Source organism: Larimichthys crocea, chromosome XXII (genome assembly GCF_000972845.2).
Source record: "Larimichthys crocea isolate SSNF chromosome XXII, L_crocea_2.0, whole genome shotgun sequence".
NCBI classification, from domain to species: Eukaryota; Metazoa; Chordata; class Actinopteri; family Sciaenidae; genus Larimichthys; species Larimichthys crocea.
Window position 1 is genome coordinate 14,558,278 of NC_040032.1, and position 23,341 is coordinate 14,581,618.

At 42.7% G+C, this 23,341-nt stretch overlaps 2 protein-coding genes and 2 non-coding genes across 8 annotated transcripts in view; 1 reads left to right on the forward strand and 3 right to left on the reverse strand.

Annotated features, from left to right (window-relative positions):
• The window catches only part of timm22 (translocase of inner mitochondrial membrane 22 homolog (yeast)), a 3,654-nt gene extending 3,287 nt beyond the window's left edge, over positions 1 to 367 (forward strand). Inside the window, exon 4 of the mRNA XM_019274946.2 lies at positions 1 to 367. This exon is cut by the window's left edge and continues 149 nt beyond it. The gene's annotated coding sequence lies outside the window, so the exon portion shown is untranslated.
• A 1,664-nt stretch (positions 368 to 2,031) lies between these two features.
• abr (ABR activator of RhoGEF and GTPase) overlaps positions 2,032 to 23,341 on the reverse strand; it is a 117,138-nt gene continuing 95,828 nt past the window's right edge. For 3 of the 5 annotated variants that reach the window (XM_019274948.2, XM_019274950.2, XM_019274951.2), the window contains 7 exons: positions 7,873 to 7,932; positions 7,435 to 7,544; positions 7,117 to 7,256; positions 6,256 to 6,390; positions 6,005 to 6,110; positions 5,329 to 5,482; positions 3,578 to 3,667 (listed from right to left, as the gene is read on the reverse strand). In XM_019274948.2, the coding sequence (XP_019130493.1) occupies positions 3,578 to 3,667; positions 5,329 to 5,482; positions 6,005 to 6,110; positions 6,256 to 6,390; positions 7,117 to 7,256; positions 7,435 to 7,544; positions 7,873 to 7,932 (795 nt within the window). Of the gene's footprint in view, positions 3,668 to 5,328; positions 5,483 to 6,004; positions 6,111 to 6,255; positions 6,391 to 7,116; positions 7,257 to 7,434; positions 7,545 to 7,872; positions 7,933 to 16,369; positions 16,930 to 23,341 lie in introns of those variants that run through there. The other 2 variants (XM_010736507.3, XM_010736504.3) reach the window with 2 other exon arrangements.
• trnav-aac (transfer RNA valine (anticodon AAC)) lies at positions 8,607 to 8,679 on the reverse strand. Its single transcript has one exon. It is a non-coding gene; the product is annotated as a tRNA-Val (tRNA).
• On the reverse strand, positions 11,111 to 11,183 carry trnav-aac (transfer RNA valine (anticodon AAC)). The gene has a single exon. It is a non-coding gene; the product is annotated as a tRNA-Val (tRNA).

Consider the following 23,341-nt stretch of genomic DNA (forward strand, 5'->3'; position numbering starts at 1 on the left):
ACCACGTGAATATTTACTGGCATGTGGTGGATTTCTGCAGAAGCAGAACTGATGTATGTGGTGGGAGTGACAGCTTCCTGTTTGTGTACAGTGGTGTTGTGTGATGGCGCAACGGGCTGAAAAAAAAAAAGTTTTTTCCCCCCAGTGTCTCATTACTTTAATCATATGAACAGTCTGAGCAAAGTGACTTCATGTGGAGGATTTCCAGAAAGAGAGCAGAGTGTGTCTCCGTCTATGCTGAACTCTGAGTCACGACCACCTCAAGCCAGACTCGGATAAACTCTGTTCTTGTTGTAGAACATTGGTGTGTCTGTAACTAATCCACATAAAGATTATTTATATTAAAGATGTTTTTTTTTTTAATCAAGTTGTGCATTCAGGACTATTTTTTTCTTGATGTGCCCATGATAAAAAGTCCAGTGTTTAAGACTTAGGACCTCAAAATAAGAATTGTTTTTGTCACCTTTAGAATGAGCATGTTATATCTACAGACGTGGTTCCATGTGGCTGTTTTAAATAAAGCCAATGTAAAAGTGCCACAATGATAACTGAATCATCAGCCACATTAAACAGACCCAAACTGTATCCGCCTGTTTTGAAATGAAGTGTTCATGTTGGTTTTTAAGGGGTGAGTGCTGCTTGTAAAGTCATCTGTACCAAAGAGAGAAGAAACTATTCACAGAGGTAGATTAGTGAGACTGTCGGCTCAAAGGTGCAGGATTGCAGAACAGTTGCATGAATGACTATCGCCTAGTGGTGCTAACTTCTACAGTGAAGGATTGCATCTGCTCCAGCACACTGGACCGACTACAGTTTGCTTAAAGTCTTAAAGGATCAACAGAAGACGGCACAGCATGCATCTTTGGTTAAATAAGTAAACCTGGAGGCCTGCAGTGGAAACCTTCATACCTGTCCTGTGTCTATCTGATATAAGTGGAAGCACCCTTTAAATAATATTTGTATAATAACAACTAGGAATCTGCTTGCTGCAGCCCTGAGTAATAACTCAGAAAGACAAAAAATAAACATGATTTAATTTTACAGCTTTTGTTTGGTTGTTCTCCAGCCTGTGACCACTAAGTGGTGCTGCTGCAGCAGATTTTAAATATGATAAAGACAGAAATACAGATTTTCTAGGTCTCCTTTAAAAACGACCACCTGTGTGATGTTTTACCACGAATGAGATTTAGTTAAAGCTGGATCTCTGATCTTTCGAGCACATTTCACATCACGAGTGATATAAATGTGTTTATTCATGCTGAATCCATTGTGTCATTGATTTTTGATGCGGTGGAGATAGTGTGTGTGCATTAGGACAGACCTTGACCTTGCCTGGTCACTCCTAACTGGGTGAGAAGAGCCTCTGGAGCCCTCGCTTTAATCATTGATGAGCTAAGGCTTAACACTTAAAAGGTGTTTGTATGTGGCACTAAAAATTGGTTACCAACTGGTTCCTTACCAAAGGTTCGGTGGTGAAGTGACTCTCCAAGGATATCACACACACATCTAAAAGATGAAGAATGCAGTTTGCTGCAGGTTTTCTTGTGAATACTTTTTGCTCCAAACTTTTCATGAAGTTCCCTAAAAGAGTCCCTCAAAAGTCTTTTTGTGGGTGTTATAAACTACAAGTCTGCATGTATAGATTTCAGTATGTTTGCACTTCTATTCCAAATATTGCAACATATCAGGGAGTTAACTACACAGGTGCACAACAAATTTAGAGCCGATTGGATTCAATTATTGGATTTCTAATTTCATTTTCTGAAGCTGACCGTCAGGTGGTGCAAAACGCAAAGATCTGACACGTGTGGTTTAATCTGTCAGGATTACGTGTATCAAACTAAAAGGTTTTAAATGATGGAGTGATTTATTTATATGAACCATTTGGATAAACCTAAAAGTCTGACAGAAAATTGGAGGAATTGTCTCTTTTCTTATTTAATCATGTTACAACATGTTGATATGAAAATGTTATGATGCAGCATTTTAATTATTAAATCTCAACACACACACATACACACGGACACAAAGTGAGAGTGTTTTGGTAACTTTTATTTTACTAAAAAAAAAAGGGGGGGGAGGGGGAGGGAGAAAAAGTTTCACATTAACATTTAGCCTCAATATTACAGTATATTGAAATTCTTCTCAAATGAAGTAAAATACAACATTTTTTATTTTATTTTAATCTTATATTAAAAATATCAAATAGTACTCATCTAGCAGTGCTTACAGTATTTTAAGATATGTCGCAGGCTTGATAGCAGAAAGGTTGGCTTTGTACAGAGCAGAGATGGATGTTTGCCAGTCTAAAGCGAGGACGCCTTGCAGAGACAACCTACCTTTGTGTTACCCGGCCTGGTTTGATTGACAAGCTGAACATGCAACGAGGGCAACTACACAAATCATCCTATAGATTATACTGGTGCAGTAAGACACTTGGAACAGGCTTGCAATGAAACAATGAGAAAATAAAAAGCTAAATGTTCCATTCATCGTGTTTTTTTTTGTTTTTTTATCCCCCTACAATAACCCTCATGTCACAGAGTGCCCCTTTCTCCTCTACAAAAGTGATCTGAAATTAAATTGGCAGACGTTCTGGTGATCTTTTCAGTACAGCTTACCAACCATGGACGTGGTGAATGAGAAAAGTCAGACTAAAAATAACATCACTACCTGAATAAACTTCAAAAAACAGACTCCTTAGAGCATTTCTCTAGTTGCACAGAACTGTACAGGCACACATATTATATATATTCAAAATAAATAGGGCTAATTTGGCCAAGACTCACTGGGGAGGGCAGTTCTCTCTTGTCTGTCAGTACAGAGAGACACATCACCAGCCATTTATTAGGATGGCTTCCCAGCCACTTCTAAACCTCACAAGTTCTCATAGTCCCTTAAACACACACACGCGCACACACACACACACACACACATTCACTCAGGTACATCCACATAGTCACTCACACACCCCCAGCCTCATCCACTGCACATGCACAAAGCCAGAAAGACGGGAAAAAGAGGAAACAAAACAGCTGTTTGAACATAATTATTAAACATATAAATGCCATTTTTTTTTCTGGAATGCCTCTGATGAGGAAAAACAAAGCTGGATGACTCGACTCGAGTCTGGAAAAGGGTTCACTAGATGACACTACGACACCCACGGGGAGCGATCCTGTGCCACCGCACCAGGCTATGGCCTCCGGACCTCCAACCCCGACCTTTCCCCCGCTGTGGTCCCAGGTTTGTCGTCTTAGTCGGTGGGAGGCGGGAGTCAGCTCTGCTCTCCTCACATTACAAACAGGACATGACGTGTGACTACAAGACAACCGGGAGAATCTCCTTCACCACCTCCCTATGTGCTCGGCTCCATCTCTTTACAGGATAGTGGGGTGAGGTGACGGGTTTGGTGGTGTAGAGAGGGAGGGATGTGACGGGGGGCTGTACAGTCGAGATGAGCTACCTGCTGGGAGGAGAGGTGAGGCAGGAGGGCCGAGTGGCGGGGACCGAAGGCTTGTATGGAGTCTCTCACTCTCCCCTCTCCAGATGGCGCCCTGAGGGAGGCGGGTGGGGATTAAACGTCAGTGGAAAAATAGAGCGTGCTGCGCTTCAGTTCGGCAAAGGAGATGGGAGGATGCTGCAGGTAGTAGAGCAGCACCTGGACCTGAAAGAGAGAAAAAACATAATTAATTCAACATTAATCCAAATTATCGAGGTTGTCTGTGTCTGCTCTTCAATCGAAGTCAAAAATCTAGAAAACTATTCCAGATAAAACATTGATAGTTCAACATTAAGGGAGAGGAGTGGCGATGTAAACAGGAAGTACAATGTTTGTGCTGCAGAAACATGATACTACAACTTCTGGGATTTTATCAACATGATTTCTAAAAAGATTTATGGTTGGAGATTTTTATTCAAAAAGGACATCAGATAATCAGATATAATCTAGAATTGAAAGTCATACTGAATCCAGAAATATGCAGATCATGCGTGTGTTTAGTTTTCTGCAGAAATTAGGTGCCTTAATTTTTAAAGTACTTTAATGATCTCATGCAACAACTGTATTGCATTTCTACTTCTACTTTCTAAATATGGTTCCACACAAGTAGTTATTAAGCATTATAAATGATCTAGTTTAAAGATGTTAATCTAACTGTAATTTATTACTGGCTGTCATTGTTTTATGAATGGGTGTACTTATCATCAGTACATTGTTTTATCTTTAAACTCGGATCTACTTCTTTAGAACTTTTTTAAAATCCAGACTTCCCTTTTTTCTCTACATAAAAGTCTTTACAGATTTTTTATTTTAGTTATTTTTAAATGATTATTATGGATTTTGTGGCAGATTTTATTTATATATTAATAATAGGTTTGTCTCATGAGCTGACTGCTTGCTGTCTCTAATCTCAATGTGACTAATTTGGTCAAATTAAGTCGCCTCATTTAGCATGTAGGACAAGCTGAGGCAGTCTGTAAACTGAGAAAATCACCTTTGAACATTTCCAAAAAAATTATTAAATAGGGTGAATCATTTAATGTTGCCTCCTCCACAAATTTCCCTTAATCTCCTCTTTAATCGATTTCAGCAGATGGACATATGTCTGAAAATGTCAAATTTAATTTGATGCTAGCAGTGAGTACTGTAACTGAATTTAAAATCTGTATTTTATGGCTCACAGAAGGTGCATTTTTTAATGTTTCCCTCTAAATAATATGGTTGTATGGGTTATTTTTAATCAAAATGAGGGCGAATCCATCACTTATGTTTCCATATGAGATTATATTCAGTATTCAGTGGTGGAAGCATCTTTCTCTGGTGTCCGATGTTTTGTATACTTAATGCAATAAACATTTAGAATTTAAATAAGCCCCAATACAAACACTCGGTTTCACTGTAATGGACAGATGGGACCTCCTACATGTAAATGCTGCTCCGTTTATGATGATTTACTCTGGATGCTGTTTACTCTACCAAGAAAAGACATTTGTGCACAGGAAGCTCATCTCTCGGTGGAGATGAATGGATGGCCTGCAGCCTAAATACAGCTGGGAGACTAGACCGCAGTGACACGGGTCACTTAGCGACGTGGGAGTAAAATTCATCTGAAAATGACGAGGAAATGTGCATGTACGCACCAGTCTAACATTTACAGTGTACACTCACAGGGGGGATGACTTCTCATCTTCTATTAATCAGATTGTTGGAAACAGAGCACTAGAGACTAATTTGGGTATAAAAGCTTGTCTTTGTTTCACACAGTCTATGTTTAAAAAATAAACATGGCCTTTTTGTCTGAAGGGCGTGTGTCTGTTTGTTGCTACCTGTGCCATGACGTCGTGAGACCAGATGTCAGAGGCGGAGGTGATGTGCTGTCCCTTCGTACTCTCTGACTCTGAGGGCCTGAGCAGAGTGGGGCCAAACACGGTGGCCAGGTTATGGAGGGACATCTTGTTGATGGGCTCCTTCTCAGCCACCCTGCAGGAACAAACACAAGACAAGTCATTGAAAATGTAGACAGAAAACGACAGACTGTGCATATGTTTGGGAGCTTTTCAGTGAATTTGAAGCTTTTAATAAAGATTAAATGGTTATTTTAATGATTAGCTTCTCTTTTTACTCTTAAACCTGGCTGACTAGAAGACAGTAGGTATGGTACTGTAGCCATATTTATACATGACATGTCTCTTGACGGATTAAAAGCTTGGTTTTACAAGATGCATCTTAGCTTAGCTTGCACCATCATCTTGAGGTTTGAGTTTTGTTTATTTGAAGTTTAAAAAAACCCCAAAAAAACTGACATGCATGTTTGAAAATTGGCCTGGTTATGACTATTAGATGACCTTATGATTGAGTGAATGTTTCATATCTTGTATATCGGTTCAACGTGTTTGGAAGAGGAACGTGTAAGGAAGGATTAAAGAGCCTCATTTTCTTTTCTAATTACACCTAATTGGCTACTTTTTTAGTGACAGGTGGCCTCGGCAGGTGTGTTTATACCGTTTGAGGTGCTCCAGCAGAGTGAGGAAAGTCATGAGGTTGGGGTCAGGCAGGGAGCGCAGGAGGTGCATCATGCAGTTCTCCTTGGCTGCCGGGTCCGAGAGCGCTGCAAAGGGAGAGGAAAAAGATGTCAGATCTAATTATGGTAAGACAGTTTAAACCCTCATCGCTTCCAGGTGGGCAAATTTAACGCCCGTGTAAAACTCTCTGAGGGTGGTAAACACACACTTCCGGGGATAAAGGTCACACACCTATGCCCTCCATGAAGGCAGGGTAGAGGCGGTCGGTGAGCAAAGGCTCCGGCAGCTCCCTGAAGTACAGCTTCAGCGTTCCCGCGATGGCGTTGATGTCCATGTCGCTCAGCATCACCAGGATATCTTTGGTATCTGCAGACACAGACAAGGGCCGATTAGAAACACGGTACGTTATTAAAGGCTCACAATAACACAGCTGCTCTCGCCTCTCAACATCTCCAGGAATGATGTAATCTCTCAATAGCACCCACATCCAGATGGAGACAGATGCAGACGTGCTTAATGTTACCCATGAAAATGAAAGGTGATACTGGGCTCTGCTGTGCCTGACGCTGAGAGGACGCCTGACAGCTGCTGCTCCTCGTCTCCTCCCTAAAGGCCCCAGTTCCCACAAAAAAACGGCCTCAATGACAGAAACCCCTGAGCTGCAGGAAAGTCTCTACGTATAACTTTATACACTATATACAGCCTTTATACACACACGCAACATTTCTCAGGACAAAGTAAGTAAACACCTGATGACTGATGTGGGATTATATCATTTGGATAAAATGTTAGATGTGGGTCATCAGACTGGATCCTCTCACTGACAGGATTTGGCTGTTAAAGCGACATTATGTAACTTTTCTACCTTAATAACAGATTCACAAACATTTCAATGCTACTCTGACTTGTAATAGGGTGAACGGTGTCTCTGTCCTCTGTTCTTTCACTGTGTAACTTCCAAGTCGGGTAGTTGGGCATCACTAATTTTAGTTAAACTTATAATATAATATATATATATATAAATATAAAATAATGGTACTACACTCTGAAACTGAAACAAGAGACAGAGAGGCAGAGAAAATGGAGTCTTACTGGTGTCAAATGCTAATTTGAGGGCCTGGATATCGGTGGCCACCCCTGAGATCCTGTAGATTCCCACTTCGTCGATCCCCCTCTTCTCCACTTCCTCAATGCACTGACGGACAATGTAAGGCACCTTGGAGCGCTCGCGCCTGTGGACGTGAACAACATCCATGTTACTTTAAGTTACAGGACTGTGGACAAGCCTGAGCACATCTATGTGAGAGAAACTGATGACACAAATATTAATGAATTAACACATTTTAATTTGCTTTCATTTTATTTTTGGACAGCCAGGCTGTCAGGACTTAATTACAGGAACATGCTTACTTTGTCACCACGTTGATTTTGACTCCAAACACCCCGCTCTGTTTTTTGGACGGCGTTCTCTTCAAGCTGAGGTCCCGACTTGTAAACTTCATGGAGAACTCCACTTTGATCTGACGGTGAACAAACAACACAGCTAAAGTAAACTGCATTCCTTTAAGGAGCCAGAACTGAACTCAGGGACCTTCATGAACCACTTCTTTTAGTCATTATTTATTTAGATTTAGAGGTTTTGACATTAAAATGTTTTTAATTAAGACTGAGCTACTGTGGCAATTACAATACCTGAAATCAGATCACAGCTTTATTATTAACAGATCTTGTGTGCATGAATCTACATAAACACTTGACTTCCAGCAGAGGTGTAGGTTGTAGTGTTAAAATATCGTTGAATAATACATCTAATTACAATATTTACAGTATATATGTCATAGTCCTTACCCCGTTCATCTCTATGACATCCATGTGCCAGTTCTTGGACTGCACCGTCTGAGGATCGAGCTGAAAGACACAACAGAGACACTGAGATAAGATTTTGACCAAATAAGGGTGCATGACTTCATTCATACACAGAGGCCGCTTAATCAAATCATCAGATAAGAATTATCAGCATGGAAAAGTCACATTTCTGGGAAACAACCACAGAGAGTCACCACCTGTACATTCACACTCGACTGGGTTCTTTCTCTCGCAGACAGGAAGTTTGACTATCACGCCAGAATCACACACACACAAAAAAAAACAGGTTTTCAACATAACAACATTTCCGACATAAATCACTGGAAATATTTGTACTCAAAGAAATGGGAAGTCAGCTTTCATCTTCTTGGTGGGAATTCCCAGACATACTTATCTTAAAAAAAATAGTAATGGGACATTCATTGCCAAATGGTGACGTGAAGTCACACTTCATCAGAATGAAGTAAGATATTCCTATGTGAGTTTCTTCACTGTCATCACAGCTACCATTAAACCATTATTATTATATTCCATTTATGCCTTATATAGTAAGTAGAGCACTTTAAATCTTACAGAGGTTGTATCCTTGTGTCAGTTCAGGTGCTGTACCTGGACACAATTCACTTCTACTCAGTTACAAATCACACAACATTCGTACCAAATGTCCGTGTGTGTCTGAAGTTTCATGTGTTTTGATCGTTACAAACAAAAACTGCTGTTCCCGCCCGGTTTCGAACCGAGGACCTTTCGCGTGTTAGGCGAACGTGATAACCACTACACTACGGGAACTGGCTGACAGCTGATCCCCTCCCCACCCCCACAGGCTTGGCAAGCACAATCTCAGGGCATTGAGAAATCTTTGCTGAGGGGAAAGTTTAAAAGTGAGGAAAAGAACTTTGAAACTGTGATTACGATCCAAAGTTCAGCTTTTAGCTGCTCTAGGATTTTATCTTCTGAGCCAGATCAAAGTCAAGCTGCCGTGGTGGTTTGTGCCTGGCTACTGCTGCTTTACAACAACACAGTCATTGAGTCTACTTGGGGAAGAAAAATACCACTTATGTTCCCCACATATGTCTTGGGGGTCCAACACGGGCTCCAGATAGGCTCAGAAACTTGGCCTACTTCACTGCATACATTCTCATGATGCCCTCTGAGACATGATAGATGGCAGACTGTTGTTTGAAGTCTCCTGGAGTAAATGCCCGCTGCGTGAGGCCACAGCAGCTAATGCCTTTTTTATAGGCTGTTTGAGCACTACTGCACTACGTAGTTATGTCATTACAACCCTGTGTGGTGATGGTGCTCAACTTAGAGGAGAATAATGATTGTTGGGTGAGCACAAGGGCAGCACACTTCTCTTATTGTCAGCATTAGGCTGCGACCATTAAAAGTTCTCAGTGAGCGTATTTCATTACCTCGTAAAAAGACCATTTGGCATCGGTTTCACGCATTCCTATTATCGTTAAAGCCTGATTTCCCAGCAGGGTTTGGGTTTGAGACTGGGGACAGGTAATCACTGCCATTGGGTCTTTACACAGCTAATGCCAAGAGGAGAACTGGGCAAAGATCCAGGACTGTAACCCCTCGAAGTAGACTCATTGAAAAAACAAAAGCTGTTCTCTGAACCTATTTCCTTCCCATTGCCCTCTGCTAATTTCCAAAATACCTGATTAAAAATGAATGTACTCCAATAGGGCTGTAAAAACAAAGAGGTCCCTTTACTGGCAGCGGTTATACTCATTGACCCCTCTTGAAACTGTATCCTCTACTCTATTTTTTATTAAAAAATACTCAGTGAGGAACTATTTCTTTCCTGTGGAATGAGTTGGCTTTAAAGGACGAGTGCAAACAGTTTGGCGAAGGAGGACAACCACAACGTATGCATGGCAAGACAACCTGCTTTCTTGGATATGGATTGGGACTTACTAGGGGGAAATGTGTCCAGTCAGCTGGTCTAAACAAAGCTGAGAGAGGATTTAAGGTTTTATCCTGAGTGACGGCTCAGCTAGGGGAGCTGACAGGAAGAGGGCGACGCAGCCGTTAAAGATAAAGAAATCTTGTTGTACTTGTCTGAATCAGACTGAAAGCAGTGAATGAACACCTGAATGTGGACTGTATGGATGTTGGAGGAAATAAGCACAACAGGAATATAATCTTGCTTATGCACTGTCCTTTTCAGACCTTTTAAGGACCCTACTGAGACAAACCAGCACAGCCTTAAGTCCGCCTTTTATCTCATTCCAAGGAGATGAAAAGTCCAATGATCAATTTCCGTTCTTAAGAATGCTTGAAGGGGATTTCGACCACATGAGCATCTTCTATATGTGTGCGCATTCATGTCTAGGAAAAGATAAAAGTACCTCGTGGTTGTTTTTGGAGACATCCTTGGGGTGATGTGGTTCTGATTAGGATCGCATCAGTCCATGACTAAAGCTCTCTTTGTAGGGTTGTGATAACTATCAAGGATATATGATTGAGGAGAGGCCAGAATGAACTTCAGCTTCAATACTTCACATCAACACATAGATTTGTACGCATTCCAGCCGGGGCACAAGTTTTTTTCCTTATATAGAGTACAATAAATATGTGCAGACAGAGCAATCCACCCTGCGTGATGCTCTGTTACAGCAGCCTCATCTCATCCCATCGCTCTTTGGTGTGTTTGAGCATCTGAAACAAGTCAGAATTCAACAGGAGGCATGTGGCTGCCATGTGATGTGACCTACTTGTAGGCCCTACAGAAAACTGATCATCTTTTCCTGCCTCTGTCAGTCAAGCAAGAAATATCACAACCAAAAGTCTTAACTTCAAAAGACGGAGCAGCCCTGAGTCAGGATGTACACACAGCCTGTACTCTGCCCGGGATCATCTACAGGGACAGAACAAAGCAGATAAGTCTTAATGTTTTTGCTGCATACAGACAGAGCAGGAGAAGAGGGAGTTCACACTTTAAGCTTTTGCAGCGAAGAGGTACTCTCTACCTCTTCTAACGCACCTAAACATTTTCAGTTCCCTTTATAATGATTCATAGAGTGTTATAAGTTTGGGTGATTGACAAAATCAGTCTTATTCTGACTTAACTGGTCACATATATGGTTATCAGGGACAAAAACAAGATTGTTTACACACCCAACAGCAACCATTATTCCTCCATTTGATTTGCTCACATAGAAAAACACAACTTTTGTTTATTCTAGATTTAAAAACAAAACAAAACTGCTGTTCCCGCCCGGTTTCGAACCGAGGACCTTTCGCGTGTTAGGCGAACGTGATAACCACTACACTACGGGAACTGGCTGCCTGTGCACTACCCCCGCTCTTGTGATAATCCTGCCCTCCTTCAGCAGAGTGTGACATGTGAGCCACAGCCCTGACGCCTGTACGAGACTGACAGCAGAGGGATAGTCAGAGGTCTGCAGCCCTCTGGAGCTGTTTACATTTCCTTCAGGAAATGCACACAGGAGGCTTCAGAGACCTGCTTCAACACATGCAGCACTACAGCAGGAGAATAATAATATACCCAGGGTCTTGATTTGTCATGAAGAAATAGCACATGTGCTGCCAAGTGGCCATGCGTAAGGTCCTATATGAACATGTTTGGCCTGGGGGCCCCTCAGGCGTTATGATCCATCCATCAGAAAACTCATTCTTCACTGACAAGCAAGTAAGAAATTGCACACCTGCAATACGTGCACGAAAAGATGCATTTGGGAATGGTTTCGCAAGACATTTACATTTTTGTTTTTTTAACGTTTAATATCATATGCCACACAGATTAATCACAGAGTTGCAATTAAGTGCATAAATTCCCTACACACTTAATTAGCCCATTGTTTCTGAGCTGGAGAGTTAATGCATGCTGGAGACAATATTCAAAACACAACATGATCTTTTGATATGCTAAATCAATGTTTAATTTCTCCTTTGTGTTCCATCGCTGCTCTCCGGCTGATTAAATATTCATTCAGCTGCAGAAAGCTTTTTATTAGTCCTTTAATTAGAACGTAGCTCAAACTGCACGGCTCTTTGGTTTTAGCAGGATTACAGGAACTGTTTGTGCACTGATTGAGTCTCTCTCTTTTTTTTTTTTTTTATATCCCCGCAGCTAACGCTCTGTGCCGCAGTATATTTGCTTGATAGAGTACAAGCAACACTACTATTTTTAGACGAGTGAACCACACAGTGTTTATATGTGCATCAGTGACAGCGAGCCTCTTTTTACTCAACAGCTGCTGATGTCACCACGGCCATGTGAGGTCTCTGACTCCGGTTGCCATGTCGCCTTCCTCCCTAACTTCATAGTTTGAGCCAATCGGCGAGGGTTTTCAGCCAGCAGAGGGTTGTGATTTGCAGGATAGTCTTGCATCTCTGCGGGCAGTGTGTGTGTGATTCTCTTACGGGGCCTGTAAACAGCAACACACAGACGCGTGGTACGCTTATGCAACACCACCCAGCCTGCAGCCTGCACACGGAGTTATCCTACACTTAAGAGCAGAGAAAGAGAGGAGTAACCCTTCAGTGCTCTGAAATGGAGCTAAACACAAACACATCATTCATCCAGCAGACTTAAAACACTTTTTTTCTTTTACGAACATGACATGTTGTTGACATTTTGTATGATTTCCGGTACGAGCTGAATTATTTGAAGATAGATATCGGCCTAAAAATCATAGATATATAGACTAGTCACAGATGCAAACACTGCTTTGTTCCATTGTTATACACACTAACCACCAAATTTTCCGGATTTAATCTAGTGCAGCAGTGACAAAACTCACATGTGCTATCAAGAGACTGGGATCTAAGTCACATTTTTGTCCCCTGATGAACCCTCATGTTTGTCTTAGACAGATGTGCTGTGATGTTTTTGCGCTTCTCAGTCTTATGGGGACATTGCGTAGTCGTTTTTGTAACTATTCGGGATCTTTGTGTTCTTTACCTTTAACGGCATGTATCATTTGTGAGGTATTAGATCATCTCTAAGCATGTTTTACCAAGTGGAGTCGACACAGGAACTATGATGTCATGAAGCAGGTGCCAGTTCGATAATCAGAGGGATTTTGATGTAGCATTCACCAGTTTTTCAGAGAGTTTGGTGAGTTGGAGCGCTTCCACAAGCTGGTTTGGTCACTTTAGTTCAGCGGACTGAGCAAAACCAAAATCCATCGAAACAAACCAGCAAAATGAGTCAGAAACCGACTGTCCTTGAATTCCCTGAATCCAACCTTGAGTCATCCTCTTTATGTACAACTGTTTGCCACAACAACTTTCCTGTCATTACCTAAGCGCGGACCAATGTTACAGCGTGAGATGAACACACCAGTAAGCCCAGTCCTCTAAACTCCTACCACCTAATTACATGATAAATGTCTTGTTGTCACCCTGCTGAGATTAAAGCCAACCTGCTGTATGTCGAGAAGCGATGGGGATAGACTCATCCCAGAGGGGGTCATTGCGGGTATCAACCTGAGAATGTTTTAGTGACCTGCCGCTCCCCTTGTGGAGCTCATTAACCAATCGCAGATCTTGCGCGCGGGGGAAAGGATTGGGGCCAATAAAGGGCTATGCCCTCCGGTGGGGACAGACGGAGATTTATGTGGCCTATATAAAAGGCCATTAGGGGACTGGCTGGCATTTTAGGCACGCAGGAGGGATGAAACCCTAATATCTCATCTGCACTAATCAACATACTCAAATGGAAGAGCGTAATTTCGTATGTGGGCTAAAATGCGGCGAGGGCGAGAGGTGGGATGAAAGAGGCGGAGGGTGCTTGATAATGGTTGGATCTGATTCTCATCCACGGCTAAGCCGGCACGACAGCTCCATTGTTCTCTCCGCTAAGCTGACAGAAAGAAAATAAAAACCAAAACCTGCCCGACAAACAGGTCATCAGCCAAAAGAACATGATGTTAAACACACAGCCAAAATCCCAGACGAACAACTGAGTAACAGCTTAATCATCATTTGTTCTTTTGCTGGGACACATATCGTACATTATGTCTGGCTGTAGTCTAATTAGTGTTCCCATCTCATCACACCGTGTCTTAATTAGGTGCCGCTTTAGGCTGAAGGAGGACAATTCCCCTGGTGTGCTTGCATACCCTCAAACATGCTCCAGCATCCACATTCCCCTCAACAGCCTGTAAATAACATGATGCATGCCACAGACGCACACACAGCAATAAAGTCTGCTTTCCCTGCCCCCGTAGATAATTATTTTAAAACAATGGGAGTCGTTCTTCTTTATTATGAAGGTTTTAGAAGGTTTTTTAGGTGATTTAAAGACAAATTTCAAAGTAGATTTTAAAAAAGCAAAGAGACAGAGTTCATTTCTACTCAAATCTAACTGATTATATTATTAAAATAATGAACAGGCAGACTGAAAAATGTCCAACTGTTTTTGTATTTTTGTGTCTAAGTATATGTGATAAAAGGCCCTCGCTGTATTAACCCAGTTCTGTGTTTCAGACTTCATTTTCAGACCCCGAGGCAGCCGGTCATGTTGCCGTTTCAGATGATGCTGGTGGATGATTTAACATCATCGCCTCTCGCTCACCATCAAACACATCAACACTGTGTCGAGGCAGAAATGCAGGACGGGGGCGGAGAAGAAAGGGGGAATTGTTGAAGAGGCCTGATAGGATCAAAAAGGCGAGGGAGTGCTGAAAAACTGCAACACAAGTTTACTCATAAAAACCTGACGTTCAAAGCCTGATTCAAAGTCAATGAAAGGATGAATGGGACTTCACAGAGGGGTCTAATGAATGGAGATTTCTGTGCAGGCTGAGAGCTGAGGGGCAGGATCACATGCAACTAAGTGCAAAACTGCCGAATGTGGACAGTAATGAAATACAGAAACCTTAATCACGCTGTTTGACATTAAGACATGGCGTCGTTTGTACAGAGAGGAGGAGAATGAATCAATACAAGACCTGCAGGTCAACGCAGTAAAGTCTGGGCTTTAGCATGTAATCCCTGCTTTATCCCGCTCAGTATAACCAGTGGTCAGCCTTCCTCAGGCCTCTTGTTGAATAATGGAGAAGACTTAAAGCAAAAAGGTCAAGCCGAGTCTCAACTTGAATTCTTTGTCCTCGACCTGTTTATTATGCACACAAATTACAGCTCAAAACGCTGGCGATGCACTCGCGACGAAGATGGGGGGAACTGCTGAATAAACATGCGAAGGCAAAGTGAAATGAAATAAAATGAGTCATGAGTTTCAAGCTGCGTGTGCAAAACAGAACAGGCTCGCATGTTTCTTCTCTGTTCTTCAAATACAAAAAGCATCTGGGGAAAAAAACAACAAAAAAAAAAAAAACAGGAGCTGCTCCCACGTATGAGTCACAATGCAGAACCTGTTTAAAACTACGCCATACCAGACGTATGTGTGTGTGTGTGTATGCCCTGCTTTCCCACAACACAAGGGTCATTTAGTCTGACCTGAAGGTTTAGACCAAATCACAACAAACCGGATGAGCCTAAATCCTATAATAGCACAGTGATCGCCGCATTTTTCCATCTAATTTTTGTCTAAATTTCAAGAGAATTAGGAAAGTCAAACATGTCTCTGTAAACCTCATCTGTTCACATGACTTTAACCAGCCACTGAACGCTTGAACATTCATGTAAACACAATGAAACGCCAATAGTTTAGAGTAACAAAACACAGATAATTGGCCACATTATTTTTTTAAAAAGATGTTGAAACTTCACCCTCGCAATGCTAATTTATTCTTGAACGGGATGCAAATATGCTGGACACATGTTTAAGCGGTTATTTGGGATAATGTGACAGTTAATTAGTGGAAACTGCGTTCGAAATGCCAAAGGGGCATGAGATCAGCTCAGCCAGAGGAGGACAGTACTTGGAAATGGACAGCAGGGGGAGCCAACCTGATACTGAAACATCTCATAACAAACATAGTTTAGCTGGAAACACCATGAATTCATCCTTTGGAGCTTTAAATCAGGAGTAAGAGACATCCGTGAGAGGGAGGAAATTGTTATTTCATGTTAAAGAGTCCTCAAAGCAGTGATCTAAGGTGATTTCTCTTGGTGAACGTATTGTACGGTCCAGTATACAGGTAGTATCTGTGCTATATATCAACAGGAAACACTTGACATAAAGTTGAGTAACAAATATGAGATGTGAGATCATTTAAAGCAGAAAAAAACATATTTCCAAATATATTATTTTTGTGTTTACTGTAGCCGGTGGTACCGCAGGTCACAGCTTATCCACCCTTTTTAAATTTAGCACTACATCATCGCCTCTACCGCAGTCAATACAGCCATCAGATAAGAACAATACTGAACTGTGGAGCTGAAAGAAAGACGCACGCACATGGAGAGAAAGCAGAAACAAACAGATGGAAGTGACAGAGTGATAAATAGGAGAGTACAAAAGATAAAAAGAGAGGAAACACAGTGGTGTGTGTGTGTGTGTGTGTGTGTGTGTGTGCATGTGTCAGCCAGAGACCTTTTGTCTGAGCAGCTTGCTGCGGACGCGGCCCCACAGCTTGGCCCCGGTGTTGGTGTGCCTCTTGAGCACAGGGGTCTGTGGCTGGCTGGACAGATTGTGCTGGTTCTGGTCCACGCAGCAGTGCTGCTCCAGACGCTCACACACCGAGTTCAAGTTTACATCCGACACCATGATCTCCGTCATCCCAAAAAGCCTCTTGAGTGCCCTTTCCTTTCTACTTCTAGTACGCCGCTTAGGAGGAGGAGGAGGGAGATGGATCCCAAAGTAACCTCTCACTGATCACTGGACCAGGTGCTGGAGAGACGCTTCAGCGAATTCACCAGCGAAAAAAAAAAGATCAGAAAAAAGAAAAACTCCCACAGCTGATATTCACCTCAAAAAACGAGAGAGTGATGACAGGGAGGAGAACGAGATGCTGCCATGGTCTCCTTGATAAGCCTGATAATAATTCCACGTTGGTGCCTCTCTCTGTGAGCTCATTCCACAGTCAGCTGCCAACATCTCCTCTCTGTGCAAACTGACTTCCACTACGGCAAACACAGATACAGAGCGCTAGAGCGAGGCAGAGAGAGGAAAAAAGAGAGAGAGGAGGAGGAGGAGGAGGGAGAGAAAAGAGAGAGGGGGGAGTGAATGAGCTCCCGTTGTCACTGAGCAGCACTGCTTCTCCAGATGTTGATGGACACACCTCCAAAAGAGACGGAGGGAGGAGGGGAGCAATAAACAGTCAATGAGGAATGAGAGGGAGAGTGAACGAGGGAGGTATGGAGGCACTGCTAAATGCTGTACTGTGTCCTGCTCAGTGATTTGACCCCATGTCAACCTTTTCCCAGAGCTGGTCAGCACACTCAGGATGTGAGTAGAGAGAGGAATGTAATGGAGAGAACGAGGAAGAGAAAGTGTGACACTAAAAGAGTGGAAAACTTCATCTCGGTAGAAACCTTAGGAGGCTTCAGAAGCTTCTACGTTGTCATTTCCTCTCAGAAGTATGACAAGAGACACATTTTTCCCCTCCTCTTTCCTCCACCTCCTCCTGCTTTTCTTCCTCTCCGACTTCTCCTCACCACGCTCTTACACAGCCTCACAGTTTCCACATGCACGCACTTCCGCGCATCCTGGGAGACACGCAGAGCAAACCCCCCCCCCCACCATCTTTATTCAACAGGACAGCTGGAGCTGGCTGCTCTTAAAAGGCATATTCCTCTGTATAATGGATCGATGGAGGGCAGTGGGAGTGTGCGTGTACGCCTGTCAAGCTCCATCTCCATCCGTCGTGTCCCGTAATTTAAATTAGAGGGGAGAAATATTCTGCTGGGGAAAGGTTACAGGCGCGAGGCTGCATTTTAAAAGCCTTCAGACCAGTAAGACAGCATGCCTGCTGGACTGGCTGTGATTCAGAGTCGATGTCTAGTGGTGGGTAAGTGATTCAAAAAGGGATTCAGATCAAAAACAAGGAGCATGTTACCATTTACTTGATCTACTGATGGTGGGGAAACAGCTGTGTTTACTAGGACACAAAAATATGTGCTCTGAAACAAACTGTCTCTCTCTGCAGAACATCCCTTTCTCCAACTAACAAACTAACAGAAACAAGCAGATTTAATCAAACTTACTCATGAAGTTATTAGTTATTGATATTCTAGATGACTTTGGATATTTTCAAGTCCACGTGGGCTCTGGTCACACCTTATCAAACCAAACAATCATCACGTCATCAAGGCGCCTCAGATAGCGCGGCAGGGTTTGATACCACAGCGTAAAAACACGTGCGGCTAGTGTGTGACGATAAAACAGTGAACAGATCGGAAGGGTGAGTCGGATAGCCCGTATGTCTGACTTTGTCCCCGACAATGTACGAGGGGGCGGACGAGGAGGACGAAGGGTGGTTAGTATGGAGGAGACCTCAGCCAACCCTCACCACAGTAGAGTATTTTTAACTCTCGGGGGGTTCGTAGCGATGAGACGTACACACTCCATGCGTCACTTCTTGGAAAGAATGTCTGGGAAAACCATGTTTTGGAAATGGGAGGGAAAAAAAAAACCTCCACAGGGAGATGGGAGATATTTTTGGGGGTAAGATGAGACAGAAGCCGAACACAGAAATAGATGGGTATACTTTAACTGTATATGTTAACTGTTATATATGTGTTTAAGATCTTTTGTGACAGGAGAGACCTTTACATAAAGTGAGGGGGCTCACAAGAGACGCTTCAAGAAAAGAAATCAAAGCAGCAGGGGCCAAGATATCCCGACTTCCTCGTACGAATGAGGTACCAAAAAACGCTCGATCCTACATGTGCGTGCCATGTTAGTGCCCTCTTTACTCTTCAGGGTATAGCATTAGCTTTCAGGCGTCTATAGTAAGGGGTCAACCAGAGTCCAACGCTTCACAGTGCATCACATCAGAGTGCACACCGGCATCCCGATGAACACAAACACGTACTGTACATTCAAACAACCAGAGCTCCACTCCGTCAAGTGTTAGCTCATGCACTATTTAAAAACCTGCCTACATAGTAGCACATGCAGACATGTTAACCCACAATACCGCGGGTTTACACAAACGTCCCGTCCAGACCGCCGCTGTGTTCCCCCGAATCCCAAATTTACTCCATACATGACATTTAAATGCAAAAATAATGACAGGATAGCGATATGCCGGGATAATAATCGTCTGAATCTCGTTGGAGGCACATTACAGCTCCCTGGTTTTAGTTTGGTTTTGTTGTGCGTAAAAAGAGAAGAATAATGGACCCTTATTTCCCTCGCATAGATAAAAATGTACTGTGGAGATAAATTAACTGTATGAGAGGATGAACTGCGTGGGGCCTTGAGCTTGAGAAACATGGGAATGATAAAATGAGGAAAGACGTATGTAGGGGAGGAGGAGGGAGTCCAACAGGGAGATAAGATTAAGAGTTCTTGTGGGAATGGGAGAATAGATGAAAGAAAATGAAAGTAATTAGTAAAAGTGGTAATCCTTGAGATGTTTTCTGGTGTTAGGTTTGGTGATAAAAACGTCACTTGGCAGTGCAGCTATGAGCTTCTTTTTCTTTTACTGTTGATTGAGTTGACTTCTTTGACACTGCGGGTCAGACCAACTACACAATTCTTCTTTATTTTTCTTCCCTTGAAGATTTTTTTTCCCCCTCTGGAAATCTGTGCACAGACACCAGATATTTTGACTTGAAATACCTAAAACGATGTTGACTTTAACTTCAAACATGCAACGAAATGAAAAGGTGAGGGAGCAGATGGTTTAGCCCTGAGTGCCTATGCTCTGACATCAGGACCGGTCCTGGCTCTTAATTATACATGTGCTGGGTGGCACAGCCCCTCGTAAAGCCGCTCCATATGACCAGACAAGAGGCGGGGGGGAGGGAAGGGAGTGTTGAACTAGGTCCTGGTTTCCACTCCAACCTCCATCTGGGACTGCGGCTGCTCCTTGACAACCAACCGTGATTGTGTCGATTCTGCGATTCTCCAGCCTGCAGGCTTCGGCGCCGCTCTGCCAATCACAGAGTCCAGGATAAATTAATGATCAATTTAACGGGTACGGCGCTCCGACATGAATATGGAGCAGCTCTGAATCCCTGCCTGGCTGATGTACACGGGATGGTCCTCACACGGCAGTCATCCTGGTGTTTTCAGCATGTTTGCGTGTAACAAGACAATCCAGGGAACGTTCTTCAGCTGCAGAAAACATCTGCCTCTAAATGTTTTGTAGTTGACCTTCACTGTTTGTTTGTATGAAACCAGCCTTGTGTGCTAGTCCTCAATGATTTTTTTTAGATTGTTTAGTTATTATTATTTTATTGTTGAAATTTAAACTTTAACAAGATCTGGCAAGCTACATCTCCAGATTTCTGAAAAGGGAGCTGTGCAGAGGCTCTCCTCACAGCATCAAGATCCTGGGCTCAGATCCAGCTGCTAGCTGGGGTCTTTCTGTGTTTGCATGTCCTGACCTGTAAAAATGTATGGATGGCTGCTTTACTCCTTTAACAATATAGTTAAAGGAATGTTTTCACATTTGGGAAATGTGCTTATTATGGGAAAGCTCAACAATTTTAACTTAAGTGGAGACTCAGAGAAACAGTTTCAGCACGTAACTCCCAAGTGGCAACCGTGTCTGTGAAGTGAAGTCATTGCGGAAATGCCAATAACTGCAGTTCCTCCAACATCCACTTGAGGCTGGCTGCAGAACGAGTCAACTTCCATAAGCCCCCATAATAAAATGTCCAACTTCACAGCCTTCATGCTAAACTAAACTAAAAACCTCTATTGGTAACGCACAAACATTGAGGGAGTGAGGTCGATCTTCTTGTCGAACTCTCTGCAAAAAAAGTCTGTTTCATAAAATGTTGAACTTTTGCTTTGATGCAGAACGTTTGAGGGATTTTGCTGATAATTTTTCACAGCTGGCAGGAATTGCTTTAAAGTCCAGAGAGCTCTTCAGAGTGTATCGGCATTGATATTAAAAGTTTTGTTAAGCTCCGGGGTTGAAAACTTAAAAGTATAATATTTAATAATATATATATATATTTTACAGTTAATCTTGTTTAATAGCATTTTTAACTCGATCTTTTAGCATCAAAGCAACACTTTTTAAAATGTTTTTGCCTACCTGGTTTTTGAACCTATGCTACACAAAGTGTCTATACTTTCATACTCCTGGCTCCAGCTCTGTAAAGTTCTTACTGTAAATCTCTAACGGAAGAACAAAGGTGATCATTTGGGACTTGGGGTATTGAAAAATGATTAAATAAAGCCTCAGGCTTATTTGACTTACTCATCAAAAATGACAAAGTGGTGCGTTTTCATCACGTGTGTGCCGTGATTGGCTGGGTGACATCGATAGCCGCGAGCTCGCTGTCTGTGAGCGGATAAATCAATGAGATTTAATTTGAACTGTCTCTATAAGTATGTTTACGGAATGACCCACTGCACCTCTTTGATCCTTCCTCCTACTTCTCTGGAGATTAGGCAAGAGGAAGGGGAAACAGGCTAACAAGGAGGGGTGTGTGTGTGTGTGTGTGTGTGTGTGTGTGTGTGTTTGTGTGAGGGAGGCTTTCGAGGGAGGGTCCTTCTGGGTACAGTGCAGAGGCAGGCGGGGGGGTTTGGCAGGGTGGGAAATCACAGCCTTAGGGTGCTCTACAGATTATTCCTGCTTCCCTTTCATCTGAGCCGTTGGGGGGCTATCTTCCTCAGATTAACCGCTCCATCACTTATTAAGCACTTTGGAACAAAAGTGGTGATAGGAGAGCGAGGAGAAGGTTTTAGCTGCAGTCTGTTGTGGGTTGTTGGGTGTGGTTGGGATGAGAAGAGGAGTGTGTGTCAAGAGAGTGGGTGGAAAAAACAAAGAAGACATGAATAGACCCAGCTATTTAAAGTCTTTATGTCTACTTTAAAAGGTAAATCTAGCCACAGACTGAGCAGAAAAGATGTCGCTAGACAATGTTTTTGGGTCACAGCAGTAAATCTGGTTGCAGGTGAGGATGGAGATACAGTGAGAGAGAGAGAGGACACGAAGCACAAAAAAAAAGAGAGGTTGAGAAGGAGAAGTGATGCAAGAGCAAGTGGTGAAGCAGTAACGCTGCCGATTCTGCATGACAAACCTCCGTTCAAACAATGAGGTCACCCTCTGTATACACGCTGTTCTTCACCTGGTTCTCATGTAGCGATGATGATGTGCTTCCAGTCGATCCGTTGTAATTGCTAATTGTCACGTTTATCGCTCCCCTCTTGATGTATTCTAATTTCTGTTGTCATAGATCTTCATTATGATTTGATTAACATATAAGTCACTCAGAGAGAGAGTGAGAGAGAGAGAGAGAGACGGCACAGCTGACGCTCAACACAATGCAAACGTGTCGTTCATTGGCTCAAAGTGTGTTTGTTCTGCAAACAAAAGAAGTCTTTTTCAGTCAAACAACAGAACCTCCCTGGTGGAGATAATTACAGCTAAACAACACAGTGAACTTACTTTAATTACAACTGATCCACCCACCCCTGGCAGATAACACAGCGCACAGTCGAGCTAGAACTCAAGTTTGCTTTAAATAAACACCCATGACTCAAAATAAAGACGAAGCTGCACAAGGCAAATTTGCATTTTTGAAAACCCAAAGTGGCAAAATAACTTTTTGGATTCTTCAGGAGTTTAGACTTTATTACTCAAAGCACCGTAATATATAGAAATCCTGAGTGAATCTACTTTATTCCTCAGCTGCAGGGAAGAGAGGAGAAGATGGCGATAAGAAATCTTTCCACAGCAGGTTTAGCCATCATTGCCGTGTCCAGGCTTTTCTGGATGGAACGACGGCACGATGCTTTAGAATTGTTAATTCATGCACGCAGACAAGATTTCCAGTTGCAGTCATACCTGGCATCAGTTTAACTGGTGAAAATAGGGCAAAGCTAAGTCTCAACGGGGATGACACATTCTTCTCTGTTTCTGCAACAGTTTGGGATGTCGACTAGAGGTGGGTGTGATTTCTTCAAACAAAGCATCCTACCCAGCGTGTGTGATGTGGATGTGAACCCATTACTCTGAAGTTGCGCCCTCTGCTTGATGGGGACGAGGCTGTGTTACATCTGAACAGCGTGACCCAGTTCCAGTGATGAAGAGAGTGCAGCCTCACAGGACGACAACGCTGCTGACCTGCTTGAATAATTCACTCTAAAGTGTAAACCCACGGCTGACTGGACGCAGCCACCTGGAAGATTACACGAGCGGGGAGGAGGTGATTGGACTAACGGAGGGGAAGAGGAGACGGGACGATCACGAACGGCACGAGATGAGATAAGAAAATATTATGCAACCGGAGGTTAGAGTAAAAAGCGAAGACAAAAAAACTATTTAGAGTATGAATGAGGTGAATAAGTGAATAATGCTTTTCAAAAGTACAATTCAAAGTGCCACAGTCCTCTGAGGTAAAACCAAGTGACAACCTCTGTGGCTGTGAAATTAAG